At 35.4% G+C, this 25,169-nt stretch overlaps 1 protein-coding gene across 4 annotated transcripts in view; it reads left to right on the forward strand.

Annotated features, from left to right (window-relative positions):
* Dlc1 (DLC1 Rho GTPase activating protein) overlaps positions 1 to 25,169 on the forward strand; it is a 387,704-nt gene that overhangs the window by 174,384 nt on the left and 188,151 nt on the right. For all 4 annotated transcript variants that reach the window (XM_076853769.1, XM_076853768.1, XM_076853767.1 and 1 more), the window contains exon 5: positions 21,299 to 21,332. In XM_076853769.1, the coding sequence (XP_076709884.1) occupies positions 21,299 to 21,332 (34 nt within the window). The remainder of the gene's footprint in view (positions 1 to 21,298; positions 21,333 to 25,169) is intronic.

Raw genomic sequence — 25,169 nt, forward strand, 5'->3', positions numbered from 1 at the left:
CACATGCCATGTGTCCAAGGGACACGTTTCAAGAACCCCAGTGGATTTCTGAAAACTCTAATGGTGCCAAAACCTATATTTTCTATGGATATCTATATGTCTATAGATGCTTATCTGTATCTATATGTCTATCTATAAGTATATATATATATATAATGTATTTTTTTCTAAGTTAGTAACAGGTGGGTAGCATATATAGCATAGATACACTAGACAAAGAGATAATTTATATCCCTGTGACATTTCATCTTCGACTCAAACTCAAAGCAGTGCACAATTTATAATTTATTGTTTCTAAAATTTTCCATTTATACTCCTCAATGCCATTCAATACTGTCTTTAGTATGATATATTCAATGATTGGTTGATAAAATCATTTTCTTACTTTAATTTGGAAGAAATATAAAACATTACATATTTTCAAATGTGATGCAAGAGAATGATATTTTCCTTAAATGTATATTTTTCCTGAATAGTATTAAGTCCTGGTTTTCATCCATGATAGTGCCAAAGTTCTTTTTCTGTGAATTCTTCAATCTCTTCAGCATTTCCCAACGGTTTCCAGCAGCTGTTTGTCCTCACATGAAAGAAAGACTCATTGTTTACTGAGAATTGTCCCCTGACAGCCTGCTTCGCTTATGTCTCTATCTTATGATCAGGCTTCAGAAACCACCCACTCGCCAACCCTCTTTTATATGGTAGAGAGCATTTATGACCCTCTTAGATTTTTCTCTCTGTGTGTCCAGAATTATTGTCACAGAACATATTTAAGTGTTTAGGAAGTGTTGTAGTGGTATTGCACAATTTAGTTTGATTATGGGAAGGAAGAAAAATGTTTTTCTGTGTATAACATTATCCCTTCTTGCCATACATAAAATAACCCAGCAGTCTCCTTAAGGGACTGGGTCTGGTCTGAAAACTAAAAGTTCTTTAGCCTCACTTCTGCCTCCTTCCCAAGTTTCCAAAGCTTTGAACAGACCATACCAGCAGCAACCCAACACTGACCAATTTCCAGAATTTCCCTTTTCTTGTTTCTTTTCTTCCCAATTGTTTTATAAAACAATTGCCACAAGTTCAGTTCTGTCAAGATCCTTCCCCCAGAACCTCTGCTACTGTCTCTGTGTTCTATGTGATTCATTTATAGGCCTGTGTAGCTTTCAAGAAATTCAAGATATTCTTTAGTGTTTAATGTTTAAACAAATCTATCATTTGAATTATCTTATGGCAAATAATCTTTACACCACATCACCAAAGTGTTGTCAAAGGCTATTTGATACTGCAATAATCAACTTAAAAATATAGACAGATCATTTAAGAGCTCCAAGTCATCAAGACATTGAGATGCATTAGCTATCACACATTGCACATAATTCAGCATGCTTGTCAGATTTACACTAACAGGCATCTTTCCATATTTATATATTTAATTTATTATCAGAAAAAAATATTTTCAAAAGAAATAATACCACCAACTAGTGAAAGGTCTATTGGACACTTTATAGGATTGCTATAATAATTAAATAAAATAATATATGAAAATAATAATAATAAAGCATTCATTATGCTGTGTTACCTTATCTCTGTGTATATATATATAAATGTTATGACTGTCATATGCCTGTTTATGTTCACATCAATATTCATTGAAAAACCTGAGAGCCTTAAAGGTAAAATCAGTTTGTATCATGTTGTATATAGTTCCTATTTTGACTTAACAGATACAGGGAAGCTAAGTAAATATAAATTAATCAATCAGTAACCACTATCAACCTAAGCATAATGCTTCATTACAAAGAATGATGAAGGAGAGTTGTAACAGAGAATCCTGGCCTGCTTTCTGCAAGTTTCCATTTGTTCTGCCACAAAAGAAAGTGCTGTTTAATTTTAGCAGGAGAAATTTGTGTTTCTTTATATCAGGGATAAATTTATGTCTTAGAACCTGAAACTGTCAACTCTTTCTTTTTTTATGAAATTTTTTCCTCTCTTTTTTAAATATGTATTTTTTAGTTGCTGGCAAACCTTTGTTTTATTTATTTATTTATTTATTTATTTATTTATTAATTTATTTATTTATATGTAGTGCTGATAATCGAACCTGGTGCCTCACATGTGCTAGGCAAGCGCTCTACCACTGAGCCACAACCCCAGGAGTTTTAAAACATCCAATTCTCAGGAGAATGAAGGGAAGGGAGAGGGAATGGGAGGAAAGACAGTAGAATGAATGGGACATAAATTTCCTATGTTCACATGTATGAATACACAACCAGTGTAACTTCACATCACATACAACCACAAGAATGGGAAGTTATACTCCATGCATGTATAATATGTCAAAATATATTCTGTTATGTATAATTAAAAAGAACAAATAAAAATGTTTTTAAAAACCCAATTCCCTAGGGAATAATATGAATTTTGGTTGGATCATATCTCTGAAGATGTGCATGAAAGACAGTTATAATTTCCTTGTTTAAATATGTCAGTAAATGTATTAATTGCTACTGCATAATAAATTACCCCAAAGCTTAGCAACTTAAAACACTGGGCATTGACATCTTACTCAGTTTCTGTGAGTCAGTTCAGGAGGAGCTTAGGTGGTTGTAGCTCTCATGAGGTTGCAGTGTGGTATCTGCAGACTTGACCAGCACTGGAGGGTCTGTTTTCAATATGGCTCATTCACACAGCTGTTGGCAAAAAGCCTCTCTGCCTTTCCTTATGAACCACAGAGGGTTGCTCAAGTATCCTTAGGACATGGCAGCTAGCTTTCCCCAGAGCAAGTCTCCCAAATGAGAGATGGGGAAAGAAGCTGCTAGGCCTTGTATGACTATATCCGATGTCCCACGTGGTCACTTCTGCCAGTCTATTAGGGAGGGAACTAGGCCCCCCCTTTTAAAGGGAGGAGCATCAAGGAATCGTGGATATATTTTAATATCCCAGTAAGCTCTTGGGGTATTGCCATTTCCATAAGGTAAAGACATATTACTTCCTTGAACTCATATGGTTCCAATTTGGCTAAGCTTTTTACCGACAGCCTTTTCCAAGACAAAAACACAGACATTTCAGTGCAGATGGAAGAATTACTTAAAATTTAGAACTTTAGAGATAAGTTCAAACTTTATAACTAAGAAAACTATGACCTTAAGTGTTTAACTAACCTTCTTAAGGCTAGAGCACTAGGTCTGAGCTCTCCAGATACCCAGTTTTAATCCTAAATTGGTTTAATTATGTGTTAGATCAGCAGACCTATATGAAATTCAACATTATAATTGAAATTCAACTTAATAGTTTGTGTCCAACAAACTAAGAATGTTGGATAGACAAACAGGTAAAAATACTTTAGGCTTTGCCCTCAAAAGTGCTTGTACTTTAGAGCAAAAAGCTTTCAGACATAAAGCTAAAATGATTAAGACTGTATTATTTACTTATTTCAGCAACAGATATTTGGTTGTGTTTCAAAGTTAAAATCATCAAAGGTATTTAATAACAATGGGTACCAATTAAAATAGCCAGTAGATATTATCTTTAAAAAAAATAGTTTTTTTGATTTATTTTCTGTTCTGAATTTTTCTTTTTATAAAGGAAAATTTATTATAGTTCTTGAAGCAAAAGTACATGTTCAAAACCTCAATGAAATAATGCATTTGAGTAGAAATATTTTTCAGGCCTACCTCAACGAATCTCTAATTTTCTAGTTTTCAATGTTCCCAGAATAGAGAATTCGTGAAAAAAAAAATATCATTGGTTAATGGAGTTTTGACCCAAATACTAATGAAAATATTTGTAGGAATTAAAAATAGACTTAACAGAGAATGTTGCATATTTACTGAATTCCTATAAAAGACGCTTAAAAATGGGTCACTTCTAATGTCTAGACTGTGTGGATTTGCAGTGAATCATTATCAAGAGAAGTTGCCGCTAACAATTCTAAAATTGTATTTGTTTTTGCTAAATAAAACAATGGTAGAAATAGATAAGCCCCCCAGATTTCTGATAACTGGATGAATTATGCCCCTGACTCATACTTCTTATGATAGTGACTTCCCATAAAAGAGGGATGTTGACGGGAAGAGGAAGTGTCTCATTAGAAAGGTGACATTCTCCTTGTTACTAAAATCCACCAAACTGTTTAGGTATCTCATTTTTCAATCACTTTATAATCTGTTTCTTTTATTAACTATTCCCTTGCTTAGCAGATAGGTTAGTAAACCTGAATGTTTTTTTCTTTTTTTTTTTTTATTTAGTGCATTATAGGGGCTGGGGCTGGGGCTCAGCGGTAGCACACATGCCTGGCATGTGTGAGACACTGGCTTCAATTCTCAGCACTGCATATAAATAAGTAAAATAAAGGTCTATCAACAACTAAAAAAAATAAAAAAATATTATTTCATTAGAGTTATGCATAAATGTGGGATTCATTCTGATGTATTCACAAATGCATATAAACATAATTTACTCCATTTCATTCCCCAGTACTACCTACTTCCCTCTCCTCCTCTCTCCCCTTGATCCCCTTCATCTACTCTATTGGTCTTCCTTCTACTTATTTATTTTTTAATTGGTACATTATAATTATACATAAAAGTGGAATTCATTTTAATATATTCATTTATGCACACAGCTTAGTTTGATTAATTTCACTCCAATCTTCCTCCCCTTTCCCTTCCCTCTGCCCTTCCCTTTGATTCCGTTCCTCTATTCCACTGTTCCCTTATTTTCACAAGCTTCTTTCAATTCCTTATTTCTCTCCACTGTTCCCTTATTTTCACAACCTTCTTTCAATTCCTTATTTCTCTCTAGCATCCACATAGGAGAGAAAACATTTGACCTTTGCCTTTCTGAATGTAGCTTATTTCACTTAGCATAATGTTCTCCAGTCTCTAGTTCCCAGTTCCATTTTTTTTGTTTTGGTTTGGTTTGGTTTTTGGTACTAGGGATTGAACCCAGAGGTACTTAACCACTGAGCTACATCCCCAGACCTTTTTTATTTTTTATTTTGGTATGGGTTCTCACCAAGTTGCTTAGTGTCTCATTAAGTTGCTGAGACTGACTTTGCACTTAGAATCCTCTTGCCTCAGCCTTCTGAGCCACCGGGATGGCCGGCATGTGTGCCACTGTGCCCAGCTCCTATTTCATCTTACTTGCCAGCAAATGACATGATTTCATTCTTCTTTATGCCTGAGTAAAATTCCATTGTGTATATATGCCACATTTTCTTTTTTCATTCATCTATTGAGGGATACGTAGGCTGGTCATATAACTTGACTGTTGTGAATTGCACCAATGTAAACATTGGTAGGCATGTATTACTGTAGTATTCAGATTTTAGTTATTCTGTATGAATACCAAGAAGTGGGATAGCTGGGTCATATCAAGGGTCCATTCTGAGCCTTTTGAAGAATTTCTATACTGTTTTCCAAAGTGGTTGTACTAATTTTCAGTCCCACCAAAAATGTATGAGTAGTGTATTTTTTTTCCTCACATCCTCACTAGCATTTATGGTTATTTGTATTCTTGATGATTGCCATTTTAACTGGAAAGAGATGAAATCTCAGTGTAGTTTTGATTTGCATTTTTCTGATTGCTAAGAATATTGAACATTTTTTAATATGTATTTGTTGATCATTCGAGTTTCCTCTTTGGAGAAATGCCTATTTCGTTCAATCGCCCATTTTTTGATTGGGTTATTTGACTTTTTAATGTTGTTTTTTTGAGCTTTTTTTATATTCTGAATATTAATCCCCTGTTAGAGGTGTAGCTGGCAGAGATTTTCTCCCATTCTGTATGATCTCTCTTCAGGCTTGTTTCCTTTGCTGTGCAGAAACTTTTTAATTTGAAATCATCCCACTTAATTTTTTTTAATTTGAAATATTCATTTGCTTTAAACTATAACAAGTCTCCTTGAAACCAACATTATCTTCGATTGATTTTGTCTTCAATCAATATTGAAATAGATATTGTCTTCAAGAAAATCATTTTCTATTTTCTGGTTTGCTGACAAGAAAAGTTGATATTTTCAGGAAATCATTGAATAGGAAGGCACCAAGCTATACATATGATAATCTATTAGAAGATCATAATGAATGGATGTTTTTTTGCTGTTTGTCCACATGAGCCCTTGTTCAGCCTAGAGTCAGATTTTATCCTTTTCACGAAACTGAGAACAAATGATCATTATGCCAGATGGCTAATGGGCCATCTTTTGACCACGAGACCTTTGGAAATGCTGTTACTTCAGTAGGACTAACCCTCCTTTTCCCCTTAGAGCAATTTATTGTCCTCATTTTGGTTCTCTTCCAGGAATCCTTCTCTAACCAACCTACGTCAATATCCCATCTCCACATTAGATTCTTCCATAGCACCCTGTATCCCACATCCTTAGGACTTGTCACAGGTGTAACTTTATCGGCATCTGCCTTACCCATTAGACTGTGAGGTCCGTGGGAGCATTGACTATCTTTACAATTATATCTCAGCATCTACCAAAGGTCTGGAACACGATGGATACTAAATATTTGATGTGTAAATAAATAACAAAGGTAAACTTTACCTCTTGTAAATAGATCTTTACTACAAAATTAAATGCATATGGAATACCAGTGAAAGCTGGAGGGAAATAATTTATTTATAAAATAGATAAATTTGGGGGCTGGGGATATATAGGTCGGTTAGTAGAGTGCCTGCCTGTCTGCACAAGGCGCTAGGTTCAATCCCCAGCACCACACACACACACACACACACACACACACAAAATAGTGTCCCCTGACTTAGGTTTCCTCATCTGCAGCTTGAACAGTCCCTCCCTCTTTCTCTATAGCATCCTAGAGAAAGTGGGACTGTTCATCCCAATTCTTGAGTCTTGGCTTTATTTCTTGAGCTTGTGGAAGCCCGTGCTTGCATCACTATGTTGGGGTGTTAAACCTGTATCTTCTTCTAGCAGTTGTAGTGTTTCTATCTAATTCCTAGGTCATTGATCTACTTTGAGTTGACTTGGGGGCAGAGTAAGAGACAGGGATCTAATTTCATTCTTTTACATATGGATATCCATCCTCCCAGAACCATTTGTTAATAAAGCTATCTTTTCTCCAATCTGTGTTTTTGACACCTTTGTCAAGGATCAGATGACTGTGTCTGTGTGGATTTGTCTGTCTGCTATTCCGTTCCATGAGTTTTCCTTTCTGTTTTTATGCCAATACTATGCTGTTTTTGATACTATAGCTCTGTAGTATAGAGACTGAGCATTGTGATGCCTCCAGCTTGATGCATATTGCTTAGTATTGCTTTGGCTATTCCAGATATTCCAAAACTATATTCCATATAGTCTTCTGTATGAATTTGGGGATTTTTTTTTTTTTAGTTCTGTGGAGAATGTCATTGGGTACTAATGGGGATCACACTGAATCTATATACCACTTTTGGTAATAGGGCCATCTTGAGAATTATTAATTCTGCCAATTCAGGAATATGGGAGATCTTTCCATCTTCTGAGGACTTCAAATTCTGACTAAATCTAAATACATAAAAAATGTATTATTCTTTGCTTGTACTGAATTTTTTATTTTAAGTAATTTAGGTTATATCAGTTTTGTAGATTTGGAAACTTACTATATTGTAAGCCTTAAAAAAGAAAAATTTTATGTGTTACTTTTAGTTTATTTTTGTTACATATTTTATATTTATTTAATATATAATTACACTTATTTTTAATATATTTTATAATTTTTATTTCTAAGTGTTCTAGCAAATATTTTCTTATGTCAATTGCAGAAAATATATAATTGGGCAAGTTCCACTCAATCCAAAGATTAGAGACAACTCAAGAGAATCCAATCTTGAATGAAAAGCAGATAGACAAATCTTTGACCATCTTGTAGATAACAGAAGTCAGAAAGCCAATTATTACAAATGGGATAGTAGCAAAAAGCTTAAGATAACAAAAGACTATCTTACTGATATCTGAACTAAAATCCATTTAGCACAGTATCACTTGGATAATTTAAAAGCCAAACCAAACTTCTGTCAAGCCTAAAAGTAAAGTCATGGAATTAAGATACTACAAGGAGTTGGGTGGGGAGAAGAAGACAATCATGGAACAGTTGCTAGGGGAATGGTGTTTGCAAACATTCTTTACCTATGAGGTGAAGGGAAACTGTCTTTTAATTATAGTGCAAAGTTACTCCTTAGGGCCAAGGTAGTCTTTTATGTACTTACTATATTACTTTTGCTTTTTTGGTGTCTGTTTGTTTTGTTCTGCTGATATGCTCATGATCAAAAGCAGTTCTATATCCTAAATATGGCATGATAAAGACTCCCTGTGTTGAAATTTAATCCCCATTGTGAAGTGTGAAAAGGGTGAAAATTTAATTTGATTATGGAGTTTAGAGTTGGAACTTTTGGAAAGTGATTGGGATTAAGTTAAGGTGGAGCCTCAGGATTGAATCTTGGTGGCTTTATAAGCAGAGAGAGAGAGAGACCAGAAGATACACACATACACATGTGCTCCCTGTTTCTTGTCATGGGGTGCCCTGTACCACTTCAGGATTCTGCCCATGAGAAGCTATCACCAGATGTGGGCTCTGTACCTGGTATCTCCAAAAATATATTCCAAAACCTCTTTTCCTTATAAAGTAGCGTGCCTCCACTATTTTGTTATAGTAACCAAAAAGTGGGTGCACATAGGTATAAATAAACCCTTTAACATCTCTGAGACTGATTAAAAATTCTAAACCTGCAAAACCTAGCTCCACTGTAAGTCTTCCTTGTCAGTGCCCAGATGAGGAGTTAACCTCATTCAATAGTGTTTCTGTGGAGAAGAGACATTACATGAGGCTAAACTGCAGAGCATCCACACTTTTATCTCTCCCATGAATGTCTGTAAACATTTTCTATAATAGTCATAAAAGGAAAAATTTCTTCTTTTATTCTGGTAAGTGTTTAATTCAGGTAACCCTAAAGAGGTTTGGCTAGCCAAGGACTGACATGTAGAATAGAAAAATGTGTCCAGGGCCAAACTTTGTATTAAAGTTCACCACTCCTTTAGAAGATATGGCATCTACCCATTAGGTACCTCAAGGATAATCAATGTTCCATTATTCCTTGAAGCCCACATTTCAATTAGTTTTGCTTTAATCTATTCCAGCAGTTGAAAACAATACCACTATCCTGGGATCTAAGTTCCTTTATTTTTATTTTTATCCATTGTACAGGGTATTGACAGAAAAAGGAATATGCCAGTCCAAGAGAGGCTGTCTTAAGTAGAGGTTCAGAACAGGGACTCCATCCAGGTTAAAATCCAAGTGTAAGTCTTGGCATGACCATTTTCTAATGGTGAGGTCATGGTCAAGTAAGTTACCTTGTCTTTATATGACTTGGTTTCCTCATCTACAAAGTGTAACAGAGTACCTGTAGGGTAGTATGATACTAGTTAAAATGAGTATATCTCATTAGAATTCTGACTTTAGAGAGTGCCTGGTATACAGTAGGCATCTAGTGTCACCTCTTAGTAAACATTGCCTATCCCCTAAGCCACTGAAGCATCTTATCATCCTTTTGCTCAATTATTTGTATGATAGTAACCTCTTTGATTATTATAACTGAATTCTTTCTTGACCATGGCTTACCTCTCACTTTCCTTTCTCAACCCTTTTCCACTCTCCTCAATTTCTTCCTGCCCTTGTAACTGATCCTGATTCAAAAGTCTCCCCTCTCTTCTACACAGTATCCAGCTCCTAACCCAAAACTCCAATAATTATTGGATACATTCCAAGACCCTTAATGGATACCCAAAGTCATGGACACACACACACACACACACACACACACACACACACACACACACCAATTAGAAAGTTTGATTTATAAATTAAGCAAGTAAGAGATTAACAACATCTAGTAATAGGACAGAACAATCTCAGAGATGGAAGATTTATTCTTACTTCAGATACTAGCAATCTCACATAAAACTTTTTTTTCCTTAGGCTGAAAACTTTTATCTTTTCATTTAAAGGAAAAGCTTCATGGCTTTTCTTTGTCATATTCAAATGCCACCATTACTACTAGTGCTTTGGGAGTATTATCAAAGATAATTAATATAATTAATAATTTTATAATTAATAATTTTATAATTAATAATTTTGAACACAAGTGCTATGATACTGTGACAATTGATTTGATAACAGAGACTATTACCAAGTGACTAATGGGTAGGTAGCACATACAGCATGGATACACAGGACAAAGGTATAATTCACATCCAAGGCAAGAAAGAGACAGGATGGAGCAGAATGGTTGCAAGACTCTATCACACTACTCACAACATTGCACAATTTAAACTTAATAAGTATTTATTTCTGGAATTTCCATTGAATATTTTCATATCATTGTTGACTGGGTAACTAAAACCTTGAAAAGTGAAAAGGGACTTCTGTACCCTACCCTGTCCCCATGTGGCTGCTCACAATGAATTAATGCCTTGAATCTAGACTCTCCCCCTCCCTTCCCAGCCTCTCTCCACACACCAACTCAGCTCAAGATAGACCCAGGCATGAGTTCATCAATAACGTTAGTCAAAAAGGATTGAACACGGTCGTCTGTGTCTTTTTTCCTAGGGGTCTAATTCATTTTATTTTCTCTCTCTCTCTCCTATCTTTTACTCTGATTTTGATAAAAATTTGTTGAAAATACATTTTGAAAAAAGTTTAGTTAGCAATGAAGTCAAAATTTTATTTAACTTCTAAGTTACATGTAAATTTTGTTTAACCATGCCCTGTGTGTAAAATCTTTCCATTTATCTTTTGTTTTGTTTGCTTATTTGTTTTGGGGTTGGTTTTTGGTTTTCAGTTGGGGATTGAGTCCAGGGAAGCTTTACCACTGAGCTATATTCTCAGTCCTTTTTATTTTTAAGACAGGCTTTCACTAAGTTGCTGAGGCTAGCCTTGAACTTGTAATCTTTCTGCCTCAGTTTCTCAAGTCACTGGGATTACACATGTGCACCACCATGGCCAGCTTTCTTTTATGTTTAATGTGCAAATGCATTTCATGGGTTTACTACAAAAAATTAGTATCTAGTCTGGACACTAATGGTTTCACACTTCCTAATTAATAATCCTCCCACCTATACTTATAAATAGAAATGTGATTTGCTGCTAATATTATTACTTAATCTTTCTTATACTTGATGATTCTAATCTTTTCATCAGTAATCTAAGCTGAAAATATGTCAGTTCCATAAGTTGCATTCCACAGAAGGCAAAGAATTCATAGATCCATTGTGAAATGCAGATTTCTGGGACTAAGACAGATTTGAAGGTACATCAGGTTCTTAAAGTGTTTTTGCTTATTACAATATATGCCCCACGTAACACTGCACATAGGAGGAGCACAGGTACGGAGAAGGAATTTCCCTACTTATTCACAGAAGAAAAATTGAACAGGGTTTATCAATCAGGAATGCAATAGAAAATAGAAGGAACACTTGAAATCAAATGATTTGGAAAGGAATTAGTTATTTAGGGATTGTTAACAAAGATGAGGATAGGACATATATTAAGGAAAGTGACAGTGATCAGAAGTTTAGTAACAGCTGAACCATGATCACTTCAAGAAGGAAGCTTTTAACGAAACCTATAAGGAGAGAGTCCACTGCCTTACGAATAGTAAGGAAAGGTGCTTAAGGTGAAAGGGCACAACCAGTTAAAGATGAGTGTGCCAGTTGGGATGTCCAGGGAAATAAACACTCTAATCTCATTCTCTTCCTTTACCCCTTTTATCTCCTATGGGGAGCCTAGCAGACAGGGAAGCCAGGGGGTATAGTATCTTAAGTGTTCACATATAAATTATCCAAACTGGAAAACATTAACAGGGTGGTTAAAATTAATTTTAATTACTGAACAAAACATGTACTATTTAATAATGGCATCACCCTTGTAGATGCAGATCATGCAAGAAAAGATGAAACCACTCTACCAAGAACAATCTTACCACTCCACAATCTACGCAAATCTGCTCCACCTCTGTTGGTACCACGAATTTCACAAGTACCTATCCCACATGGCCACCTCCCCCATCAGACTCCTGCATGCCACAGCAGGCATTCACAGAAACACAGCTGGCTGGTTCCCCAAGAAACCAGTAGGGTAACATCGTCAGACACTTCTGTCACCACCAGAAATCAGGAGCTAGCTGTCCCTAGCCACTTGTGTCCAAAGGCAAGGTGTTAACCTGCAGGATACCCTTGAAAGGGAGTTGTTTGTTAGATTACATCTGGAAAGGGGTCAGGGAATGACAGGCTAACTTTGAGTTCTATTTTCAAAATTAACCACATAATAAAGTAAGAAGTTTGCTCTCTGCCCAGGCATCTCATACAATACTAGACTCTAGAAACTAGAAATGCAAATCCATCCTGGCTTGTTTTAATGCAACTATTAATCTTCTGTATCATTAAAAAAAAAAAAATGAACATTCAGACACAAATGTTAAACTGATCAGAAGATCTATATCAGCCAAAAATTTTTCCAGGCAAACAGGTCAGCTTTCCTGCCCAGAGAATCAAGTAGGAAGGAAATATAGAAGGCCCAGTGGAAACCTACACAGAAAAGGAAGATTAGGGTCACTGTGTAAGAAAAGAAAAAGTTGGAGTCTGTGGCCTTGCGATGTGAGGAGAGAGATCCTAGAATAGTTTTGCTATAAAGAACAGGCGATTGAAAAGCCTTAACATCAAGTTTACCTCTAAATTAGTCCATTGCTTTTCCTCACACGCCAGAGACCTCCTAGGTTATATAGACTGATTAAGGAACGTGCCTTGGAAATGGTAGAAAGGGCATCTAAGCCTTCTATGTAAGCCTCCATCCTCAAGGAACAGGATGTTTTAAAAGTTCTCAGTTAATACTATTTACAACTAGGAAACATCAAATATTTGGTATTTTTTTATTACATCCTCATTTCAAAAAGCTCTTGTAATGTTTTTGGTTTTTTTTTCAGTTTCTGTTAATCTTTTCTACCCCAGATTTCTTTTATAGTTCCTAATCACTTTCAATGGATTCTGTCCACACTGAGGCCTGACATGATGAGCTTCATTGGAAAAGCAGAACAGGAGAAAAACTTTACTTTCAGACAAAGTAAAATCCGTATTTTAACTGATCCTGAAGTCAGGATATAAATAAAGCATTGTGGGTTACAGCACACGTGAGATAAATTTTTCAAATCAGATTTGTCAGTGGTTATCATTACAGTGAATATCTCTGTTATAAAAGTGTCTCTGGGTTTCAGCCAAGAACCCACTTACATGAAGCAATATTTGATAAGAATAAATTCCAATTAAGTGAACAAGGTTGTAGTTTGTCATAAAGAGATTTATGTGTGTCATTTAAATGTAGGCTTAATCTGTATTCTTTGTTCTGATTTAATGGAATATGTTTTGAGTTCCTACCAGAGGTCTGGTGCTACCAAAATTATTACATTATAAGTTTTGAAACTATGAGAATATTAGTAGATTTATGGTTAGACAGATGAACATGCAGGCATTGAATTACTGAAATGGATTTAAACTTATATTTAAATTTAATTGGCAAAAATTAACCTGATCAAAATGGGTATGCATGAAGTGTTTTATCTTTCAATCTTCTAGGAACTTAAGTGAAAATACACAAAAAAAATTCATAGTGGAAGTTCTTTTACTTATAAACTACATTTTATATGTAATCCTACCAAGAAATCTTTACCTCTGTACTTCATTTACCTACTAACCAATATTACATATGACATAACATTTTTAAATTTTACATACACACACACATAATTTCTGAATCATGTATGGAATTCCTTTTAGTTTGGGGAAATTCAGTAAGTGATTGATCCCGTTCACAATTTTTATTAATGTGAGTAGTGGTCCCAAGCATCTCCTACAATTTGTAGGTCAACCAAGTGTCCCATGAGAGTGGAGGACAAATGCTTTGCATCTTCTGGTAGAAGGTTCACTTCTACACCTACCCTGAGGCCCTGCTGGTTCAATATGTACAGAATTGGGATTCCTGTCTTCTTATGAGGATCCAAGTTGAGTAGTTATCACTTGCTCATCCCTAGGAGGGCAAAGAATAGACATACCTAGTGACCGCTAGTGATAGACCCCAAATAAAGGTGAGGACAGAGGATGGGAGCCTCCAAAGTGGGTTTTGTGAGACTAAAGGGAAATAGCTAACCAAAAAATAAGAGAAGAAATTTTCCAAAATATCACAGAAAATAAATGCAAATGGTTCAACATAAGGAAAGACAAACGAACATGTGGAAATAAGTTAATCTGACCAAAGGAAGAGGGAAATGTAAACAGATAACCTGTGCTTATATTATTTCCAAATAAAGACATAGTAGCATTTTTAATCTTATATTAACAAATATAACCTTGGAATAGTTTACCCTTATGGAGTTCTGTGATAATCCATTTCCATACAGCAATTTTAATTAATCTTCCCAAATAGCCCTGGGAGATATTTACCATAACCACCTTTATTTTACAGATGAGAAAAGTGGGCTGGGAGAGTTCTCTAAAAATCCTGCCAAAGTCACCAAACTAATCAGTGGCAGCAGAGAACTTAGTACTTATTCATAGTCATCTCTAATTTTTTTGCCCCAGCCTTCGATCTTGAATTTACAATTAGCTCACTTCCTTCTACAAAGTGCCTTCAGTTTCTTTTAGTGCCATCAGAGCACTTAGCAGAGAATGTGCAGCCAGTGGGTATTCAACATGTGTAGCAACTGACTAGAATTAGGCAGGAAATCGGCATGTTACTCAGGGCTGAGCTTACTACTGGAGGAGAATAATTAAAGCATTTCAAGGAAAACTGGGCTGTGAATAAAAAACCTTCACCAGGGATGACTGTCCCCGTAATACCCACCAGATCCTAAGAGGAGTGTTTCACACAAGCAAACCTGTGACTCCAGCTAGAAAAGTTGAAAGCATGGCCGAGATGGAAAGAGCCTTTATGGGAGGTACTGGGAAGGGTGGAAACAGGCTTAACATGGAAGCACAGATGAATTACTGCTTCATACAAGATGATGGATCATCTGGGGAACAGTGGTGCACACCTGCCTCTGGAGTCTGAAGCAGGAGAATTGCAAATTCAAGGTTAGTCAGCAACTTTGGTGAGAATCTGTCTCAATTTTTTTTTTTTTTTTTTTTAAATTTCTAAAAGGACTGAGGATGTAGTTCAGCACTTGCCTAGCACACACAGGGCCCTGGTTCAACCCCTAGTACTGCCAAAGAAAAAAAGAAAAAGAAAGCTAAACAGCAATTTTGAGTCAATTACCCTCTGAATAAGTTATGTATTTTTGGCATCATCTTTACTGAAAATGAGTGTACATGTCTATGGTATTCTGTAATTTTAAACTTTCATAGATCAGACTTGAAAAAAAAACAAAGCTATCTGGAATAGTCAATTAATATTTCTAAGTGGCTACCCTATGAAAATCATTGTACAAAACAAGATAAGAATAATTTTAAATAATTTGCTAATTTACAGGAGGTGTATTCATGTGAATGATATATTCCTTGAAGATAGTCTTTTGGAGACAATTTCCATGTATCTTCCATTTTTTTCATTAAGAAACCTAAGGTAAATACCAATGGGAACACTGGGAAGGATAAAGCCATGGTGAGCTTTAGGCTTCATCGTCTTATGTATAGCAGACAATGCGAGGAGACCTAGACTCCAGTCTGGTTCCCATTTGGCAACTGATCCTCCATAGCATTGGGAAAGTCATTTCACCTGTCCAGGTATAATGACAAAAATGACAAGAGAAAGAACTAGAGTGCTGTTTTCCAAAATATATCGCATAGACTACTGTGGGTGCTTTAGCTGATACAGAGATAAACATTTTAAATTTTGGTAGTTATTTATTTTAGTGTAAATCCTGGACAGTATCACCAGAATATCAAATGTATAGAATCATCCATTTTATTTTTATTTTTATTACTTAGAAAAAATCAAATATAAAAGCAGAACTTTAAGTTTGATTTTCATAAAATATTAAACAATTTAGAGATGATAACATAAATATAGATATAAAATAGATATAATAGATGATATATACACATATACATTATATATGTATATTTTCTGGGTATATAATTTATTAGTATATTATATTATATATGATTATATATTATATATGAGTATATATATATAATATATATAAAAATCTACATATGGATACAGAAATGACAAAGGTGGTATTCAAAGAACTGAAGTTTAGGCTACATCACTGAATGAATTTCAAGTCCTCTCTACCACGAAGAACCTATATTTTCAACAAAAGAAGAATGACTGTCAAAGCTAGATAAATATTTCATAAACTAAAATAGGTGATATCAGATTACCAATGAGACTCAGCTTGTTAATGAACTTCTTTGTTCAAATGAAAGCAAACTGCAATCATTGAGGGGCTGAACCTCACCAGACCCAGTGTACGATACTACGGCAGCTGCCCTCGTTAAAGGTTTGTACCCATATCCCGTCTTCCTTCAAAACCTTAGTAATTCTTCTCCTTCTTCCTAGAGTGATTTCAATACAGTCTTTAAATGATGAAGAGATGGAATCCAGCCCATTTTTCCATGTACCTTATTTTCTTTTATGTCTTTCCCTCCCAAAATGTTAATCTCTAAATGTTCATCTCAGTACTCATTGCGCCCCCGGTGGCCTCTTGTGCACTCAGCTGGGACAGAGCCTGTTCCATCACTAGGAGATTTTTTCCTGTCATTTCTATGGACATGCATACACATTTCGAAATTTCTCTAAATATTTCTTGAGAGAATAAAATGAGAGTTTTATTCATTTATTTATTTTAAATTTTTGGTGTGTTGGGGCTTGAACCCAGGGCCTTGTGCATGCGAGACAAGTACTCTAACAGCTGAGCCATATCCCCAGCCCCAAAATGAGTGTTTTAAAGAAAAAGGGATAAATTATTCTACCTCTAATTCTTCTATGGATTAAACCACTGTTTAAAAAGCAAATGGAAAAAAAATTCCTATATAATAGTATTCCAGACACTTCTGTGTGGACATCTTTAATATTTGAGGTCATGCAAAATGGGCCTATAAAGAGAGAGAGCACAAAATAAATGTTGGGGCTCTGTTGTGTACTAAGTAAACAACAACCAAAAAAAAAAAGTTAGCCCTTGGTGGAACCCAGGAAGAGAATCTTTCACCCTATTATGCGTGCCCATTGTGAAGAGGTTGACCTTCAAAGTGCCTCTTAGTTGAGAGAGTCCATGGTACTGATTCCTAAGAATTGAAAAAAGATATATTTAATTCAAATGAAGGAAATAGCATATCAATAAAAATAGCATATTAGAGACATAAAATTATACCTTTTTACCTAAATTCATCTAGAAGAAACTGGATCATTCAGAATATTTTAACCATGCAATTCCAAAAGAATATGTATGATTTATGCTGCTGTTTATGTTAGAAGCTTTTGTGTAGATGCTGTAAGTTCCCAAAGGCTTCTGGCTGAGGTCTTTCTGGAAGTGCAGAAAGCTCTCCCAGCAGCAGACCAAAGGAATCAACCTATGTCTATAGCATTTCCGCAAATCATGTCCAGATCAGCATTTCCCTAACCAGGCTTCACATCCCAAAACATAAACAGACATGCACACAGTCTAAACTCCCACACACAGCTTTAAAAGATCTCATTAAGAGAAAGCAAATTGTTTCCCTGTCTCTTACTAAACAATTTTCTTTTTAATGACTTTGAAAAAAAAAATTCAATCACAAAGCACTTTCAACAGACCAACTTAAATGAAAATCTTTACACAAGAGGGCTATTAGAAGATTAGAAATTGAGGGGGTGGGACAGTGGTAGTTACAACCATAGAAAAGGTGGTTATCCTATCATTTGTATATCTCAGAACAACAAAAGAATATGAATGATTTTTCCCCTCATTTGGAAGTTATTAGTAGACTTTGCTTTGTTCCATTGAGAAATAAGAGAAGAAAATATGAAGTTACAGTGAACCCATATGGCCAGCAGGAAAATCCTATTTAATTGCTTTATTGCCAAAAATGTTAAATCACTTCCTGAGGATGCAGTTCAAATGAAACATATGGCAGCTATTAGGAAAAGCTCCTAACGAATTCAAAAATATGCTTTTTATGGGAGCTTTCTCAAAAGCAACAGTCAAACTTGTTATTTAAACTGTGTTACAGATACACATTTGGTATGTTACTTCTACAAACTTTGATGAACACCTACTGGGTGCTAGTTTACATAGCCAGCTTACGTGGGAAGTTTCATTTTAAGCCCAGAAACAGAACATTTCGGCATTTCAGGATGAAGCCCCAAATCAAACCAGGCCTCATCTCAGAAGTCAAGGGCAAAAAGCATCTCCCAGCCAATGTCTCCATCCCAAGGGGTTCAATGCCAGAAAAACATCCCATTTCCACCTGAAAAGTCCCAATTATCTGGTACCTACTTATTTCTCACAATGCTACACCATTGATGGTGCTAATCATTGCCATTTAGCACTACTTCGAGGAATTATTCTTTATCTTTTCACATCTTGTCGTCAATTCAAAGTGAGAACTCCACAAACAAGAAAACTTTGCTAATGGTTTTTGTACCTAGCATAATGTGAGGCATGTAATTAAGAATCAGGAAATAGTTTTAATTAATTGAAAATTAAATGTCAGTGTTTTCTAATTTCTTTAATGCCTCTCATCTCTGGGAAGTTTTAGAAATTTAGTCAGTTTACTCATAAATCATTTTCTAGAGAAACAATTTTCTTTCAAATTCAAAGTTTAAGTCAGTTCAGAGTATCCAGATGTTATTACTATGTGGTCTTACTTTAAAAGAGAAGTTCTCAAATTTTAGGTTTACTAAATTTTATCCATCTTTTCTCTACATTGTAATGTCACCATTGAAGTTATTAAAGGAAATGAGATTTGGGAGCAAAAGAATCGTACAGAAAATGGTGAGATTCCAAAGTAATTGGGATTGGCTACATGAGATATTGGCACTGGATATATGAAGGCTAAAATGGTTCTACTTTGTAACTAAATTCGCTGATTAGCATTTTTATTAAATTTATCAATGCCCAGTTATAGATTTCTTCAATCAAATAAAATGTGGGAAAGACCCGTCTTGGTTGCTAGTCATTCTTGTGATTCGGGGCAAGACATTAACATTGTCTTAAATGCTTTAGCTGTAAGAAGAGAGAAATGAGATTTCCAAATATCCTAAACAGATATTCATCCACAGGTAGTTTGTTACTTAAGTCAAAGTCTTATCATGGAACCTCTCCAAATTTTTTCCTCCTTCATTTCCCAACGCTCTAATTAGAGCAGCCTCAGAGGTCAAGGCGCCAGTCCATTGCTGATGGTGTGACATCATGAAAGTTACTTCAGTTTCTGGGACTTTAAAGGGTTGTTGTAAGAACTGAGGGAAAATTTACCCATTAAAAATTGTGCCTTACACTTACCAAGCCCCAAAGAAGTGTTAGTTATTTTTCTACCGAGGAAGTTCCTCCAGTCATCTTCCTTTAATTGCCAATCACTAAACTTCACTGTGTTGTCAATCAGGGAAAGGGTTTTTTTGTTGTGGTAGTGGTTGTTCTATTATTTGTTTGTTTGCTTTTCTCAAAGAGAAAACTTCATTTAAAACCCTTGATCAATGGTAAATTGAGGAGTTAGACTTAATATATAGTACACAGTATGAAATTAATTTTGTTTTTATTCTTCTCAAGAGAGACACATTAAAAAGTAACCAACATCACCAAAACTGTAGGATAAATTTCTTGGAAAGGGAGAAAATGACCTTCCTCTTGTATTCAGTCAGAGAAGTTCTTGCAATCAGATGACACACCTCCCAAGGGAAGGATGCTCAGAAGACTGCTGGACGCCTCTGCTGGCTATTTGATGAGCTGGGCCTGATCCTCCTACTGCTGTCTAATATCCTGATATTCTTCATATCTGTACCTTTGTAAGGGTGCAGATTTGATGTTCAATCCAGAGAACAAGTGTTGAACAAATAAATAAAGCAGATTGAGTCAAAACATGCCTTCAATATGGATAATTCTTGCCAAAACAAACCCCGCCCCTATTTTTATCTATAGAAAGTTTTACTTTATATGAATGATTGTACCAATCTCCAGATCCACTGAATTCCAAAGGCGATGATCTCAGCAGTAATCATATCTCACAAAGATACGGGCAGCTTGATAATCATTGTTTCTGGAAATAAAAATTGATGTCATGTTCTTGCACTTATTAATAACAGAGGTACAAACTTGGACCTCTTCTCTCTCTCTCTCTCTCTCTCTCTCTCTCTCTCTCACACACACACACACACACACACACACACAGGCACACATTTATAACAAAATCACCCACATTATACTGCTTTTCTTGCCTCAACTCTGTAGACTGTCTGCTAAAGAGGGGGGAGAGAGGCACCACTTTCAGACATATGCTGTGGCTGGTTGTGGGAGGGGACATCAAATCTCAGTGGCTCAGATAGATTTATAAAAAGGCTTGCAGTTCAAGTTAATGAATAATTGAAGTAAGAACCAAAAATTCAGCTTCCTTAATTTGTTTTAGGTTATCCACAAAGGATAGAACTAGACAATGGTTTGGGTTTTTTTTTAAGTCTTTTGAAACATCGCATTCTGAACCCTATTTTTAAAATAATGATCGTGATAACTGCTGGGAATGAAACTTCTAAATCTTTCCTATCAGCAAATTAACCCACTGGATCAACGCCCGTAGTAGTAAACAGTCAGAGCAGCTAGCGTTTTCCTGAGGACCTTTCGGGTTTTCTAGAGGTTCCAAATCTTGGTCTTTCAGCAACCCTGAGAAGTGGACGTGATTATCCTTGCTTTGTAAAGGAGAATCTGAGCCTGGAAAGGTAAGACAACTCATTCAAGTGCACACAAGAAATAAGGGACAGGAAAGAGATTTAATCAATTTGCCTTTTCTGCCTCCCAAAAATTGGACAAAGGAATTGAACTATAAAAATTCGACCCGATTTCTCCAAAGAGTGCTTTTTGTGTCACTTACTGCCAATGCCTTTTAAAGATAATATGGGTATATGTTAGTTTGAGTTATCTTCAGACAAGAAAATAATAATAAGTTAATTTACAGATATCACAGGCGGATCTAATGACTTCCCAACAGTTCCACAGAGCTTATTTTTCTATATTGTCATGCTCTATTTAATTTTTCTACACATGTGATACTTTATTTTATTCCTAATGATGCGATTTATTGTTTCTTTCTGATAACATCATAATTTTGTGTTTTTCTTTTCTTTTTCAGGCTATGCCAGGTGTTTCAGAGAAGGAAAAGGCTGGTAAGTTGACACTTTGGTTTTTTTCGTATTTCAGAATAAAATTCCATTATAAAGAAGACATTTTATTAAATATCTAAAATGTATAAATTTCATCAATATCTTGGAAAATGTTATTGTTGAATTCCTGAAAAAAATGAGTTTATTGTGCTCCAAATGTAAGAAAAACCATGTTACATAACATTAAAAATATTTAACATAACATTACATTATAATAAGACTTCTTGTATCCTCATAAATATCTGCAACCGCATTTTTTAAGGAAAACAATTCAATATTAATCAATGTTCTGAAGAAACAGTCTTTGGAAACTGGTCGTTACTAATTATCAAGATTTATTTTTGAATCTTAAGTACATATTCAGTAACCATGGAAAAAGTCATACTTGATGTTTAAAGCTGATGCTATACTCTCAAAAATATAGATGTGAGGCAATATGAAGAACTGTATTAGAGATAAAATTATGTTTTTATGCTGTGTACTATAACTATTCGAGAATATCATGGAAAAACAGGTAAGGATTGATGAGAAACATGGAAATATGAAAATTAGATTCAGATTGGTGATCCTGTGTGCTTTTTAAAAATCTTTTGATCTTCCCCAATATTGTCTTATGCATTGTAACTAAAACAAAAAAACAAAACCAGAGTAAAGATGTGCCAACAAACTTGAAGCATATCACACAGTTCATAGACATTCGCGATGCTTAAGAGCCCTGTTAAAAGTTTATAGTGTCGTCTAAGAGAAGATACAGTTTCAAGTGCCTTTGTACTAAAGCATAAGAGTTTGTCTGATATGATTTTGATACTGGGGATGTTCATCTTCTATTTCAGAGATCTTATTTTTGCTGCTAGATAATGTTCACAAGTTTTCATAGTTTGTTCCTTCTGTGAACTAAACTTTTCTCTCATATTTAGTCTGTGTCTGATTTCTTCAATAATGTTGAAAATGCTTCAGAATAGAAGGGAAACTTTGAATTGGCCTGATATGTCAAGGCAAGAGGAAAACCGCTGTATTTAACAATATACTAGTATTCTATGGATTAAGTAAAAATATTAAATAAATTGATGCTTTCTTTTTCCTGCATTTTTATTGGTACATTATAATTGTACATAATGGTGGGATCTGTTGTTACATATTCATACACGAAATAATTTAACAATATGATTTGGCCAATATCATTCCCCATAAATGAATTTAAATTACAGTTCCAAAGCCCCAATCTTTAAATAGATTCTGTTGGCTATATATTTAGAAAAAGTAGTAAATAGTTAAATGGGCATGTGCATCACAATGAGAAAGAAATGTAGCTAAAGTCCCGTTTTATCTTGGGTTATAACATTCTCTGTAATTCCCCTGATTAGTTGCAATTTAAACAAAGTATGTAACAGAGCAAAGTTGTCATCTTATTCCAGAATATCAGCAAATTCTTTCATACCCCAAGGGGAAAATTTGGATGTGACTTGTTGGCTGGTGAAGAGGAGAAAGAGGGAGTGGACAAGGCTGTCGTTGGAAGAGATAGGGAAATAAAAAGCTACCTCCTTCCTCTTTCATTGAAATGGCTTCAGTTTGAGAAAGAAACATTTCATTTTATCTCACCTCTCTAATACTTTAAAAATTTTATTGCAACAAAGAATTAATTAGACAGGAAGCATAAATACAAAACTATCATCATGGAAATTTTCTTCCTCGATGACAAAAAGAAACATGAACTTAAATAATGTCCTTCCTTTAATATTTTAGATGATTTCTATATTGATGTGGTACAAATAAAAGAGTTAATAGATTCAGTTCCCTGGGGTTCCATAAATGCCTGTGAAAATCAGGACTCTCCAGTGGGCAGGTACAACCTGCCCCAGACACCCAGATACCCATCCCAGAACTCAGCAGCCTGAGATGAGCTGATCTGAACGGATCCTGTCTTCCCTTGTACATTAAAACAGCAGAATGACTATGATTTTGATTTAAGAGTCCTAGAGAATGTGTTGTGTTTAAGAGAAAATATAATTTAATTTGATAACATAAATATAAGAAAGAAATTATTTCTTCAAAAAAGTGAGTGAATTTGCCTGACAAGACAAATGCTTATGTTTGACTAATTTATGAGTGATGGTACCAGATTTGACAATTCAAAAGAGAATAGGATTTATTTCAAAAGTTGTAAAGGACAATAACTGTCTAAGCCATCTAATTTTTGCATTTCTAAACTTTTTCATGCTCTGTTTAAAATATGGTGAGTGTTCTGTACACAAATGTGAATCTCTTTATTCCTAGCTCTATGCATCTTTATTTTTAATCTCCCACTAGACAGCGGAATGGCCATGAAGGCAGAGGACCTTCTCAATCTTGGGGTGGGGGAAGCGGTAATTGAGCTCTTAAATAGGATTAGCTTCAGACCCACCCCGAAGGGGTGTCATTTTTTTCCCCCCATCTTGCTAAATGAATGTAGCCTATTGTTCCTTATTGAGAAAGTCTATTTTTAATCCTTGTGACCACTCATCCAAGCCAACTGGAACCAACTCTACCAGGCTTTGTAAAGCTCTAAACAGAATCATTTTGGGTACATTCCATTAATCCTCCTTGCATTTCAGTTATGTGTTTGTCCCCGTGTGGGCTTTAAATAGCTGTCTTCTGTTATGACCCATGCTGCTGTGCTCACACAGCCAGTGGGCTCCATTCTGCTGTTCTCCTACCTCAGGAGGACAAACACTCCAAGAGGAAAACACTTTTGAAATAGCCCCCTCGATGCATTTGTTCCATAAGTTCTTATTAAACTATATTTTCTGGGCATTATATGAGATTCTCTGGACCTAAGAGAAATTATGAATAAAATATGGTAACTGCCTCAAAGGAACTCAGATTCTAATTGGAGAATATCCTCTCAGGTCAGCATCTTCCTCCTCTTCTTCTCAACTGAATTTTTTTTTTTTTTTTTTTTTTTTTTTTTTTAGTAGCAGAGATTGAATTCAGGGGCACTTAACCACTGAGTCATATTCCAGCCCTTTTTATTTTTTATTTTAAGACAGTGTCTCACTAAGTTGTTGAGGTTGGCTTTGAACTTGTGATCCTCCTGCCTCAGCCTCCTGAGCTGAAGGGATTACCGGTGTATGCCACCATGCCTAGCTCAACTGAGAATTTCTTATCTCATCTTGTTCAAAAGTTTCCTAGGAAAAGAATCACTTGAAAGTATTATTTCTGGGAATCTGTATCCGAATGTGCATTTTAAGAATCTGAAATACAGTCTAAACAACTTGTTGTTAAAATATTAACTTCATTACACAAGGGAATATGTGTATACACACATACATATATTTATATCCAATATATAATATAATATTTTCCTCTAACCCCCATCAGACACCAGAATCTATGTGCCTCTAAAGAGTAGGCCCAATGCCTTTGGCATCTTCTCCAACACATCTGCTTCCTATCTGTGTGGCCTTGAGCAAGTTGCTTAATTTCCTCATTTATAGAGCATAAATAAAGAATCTGCCATGGTATTTTTGTAAGACAACAAATCTTGGTGCGAAGTAGTTCTAAAAAAATGGTAGCTATTTTTTATGATGATTAGCTGTGTTCATAATCTCTGAGTGTCCGGAGAGCTAGCTCTCTGCTGTCTGTGTGTGCCCTAAAAGTCCTTAATGCTTCCTCAGGGCATGGAGTGACAGCTAACCAGCTGTTCATGCGGAAGACAGAGATGCTCCCTTCACAAGCCCTCTGAGTGGGGTTAATTCAGACAAAGGTTGTCACAGTATAGGCAGAGTTGGTCACATTTAACCCCTCATCAGAAATTATTTTCTCTACAAGGCTGATATTCTTTTTTGTGAACAGATAATCTTG

This window comes from Callospermophilus lateralis, chromosome 4 (assembly GCF_048772815.1).
Source record: "Callospermophilus lateralis isolate mCalLat2 chromosome 4, mCalLat2.hap1, whole genome shotgun sequence".
Lineage (NCBI taxonomy): Eukaryota > Metazoa > Chordata > Mammalia > Rodentia > Sciuridae > Callospermophilus > Callospermophilus lateralis.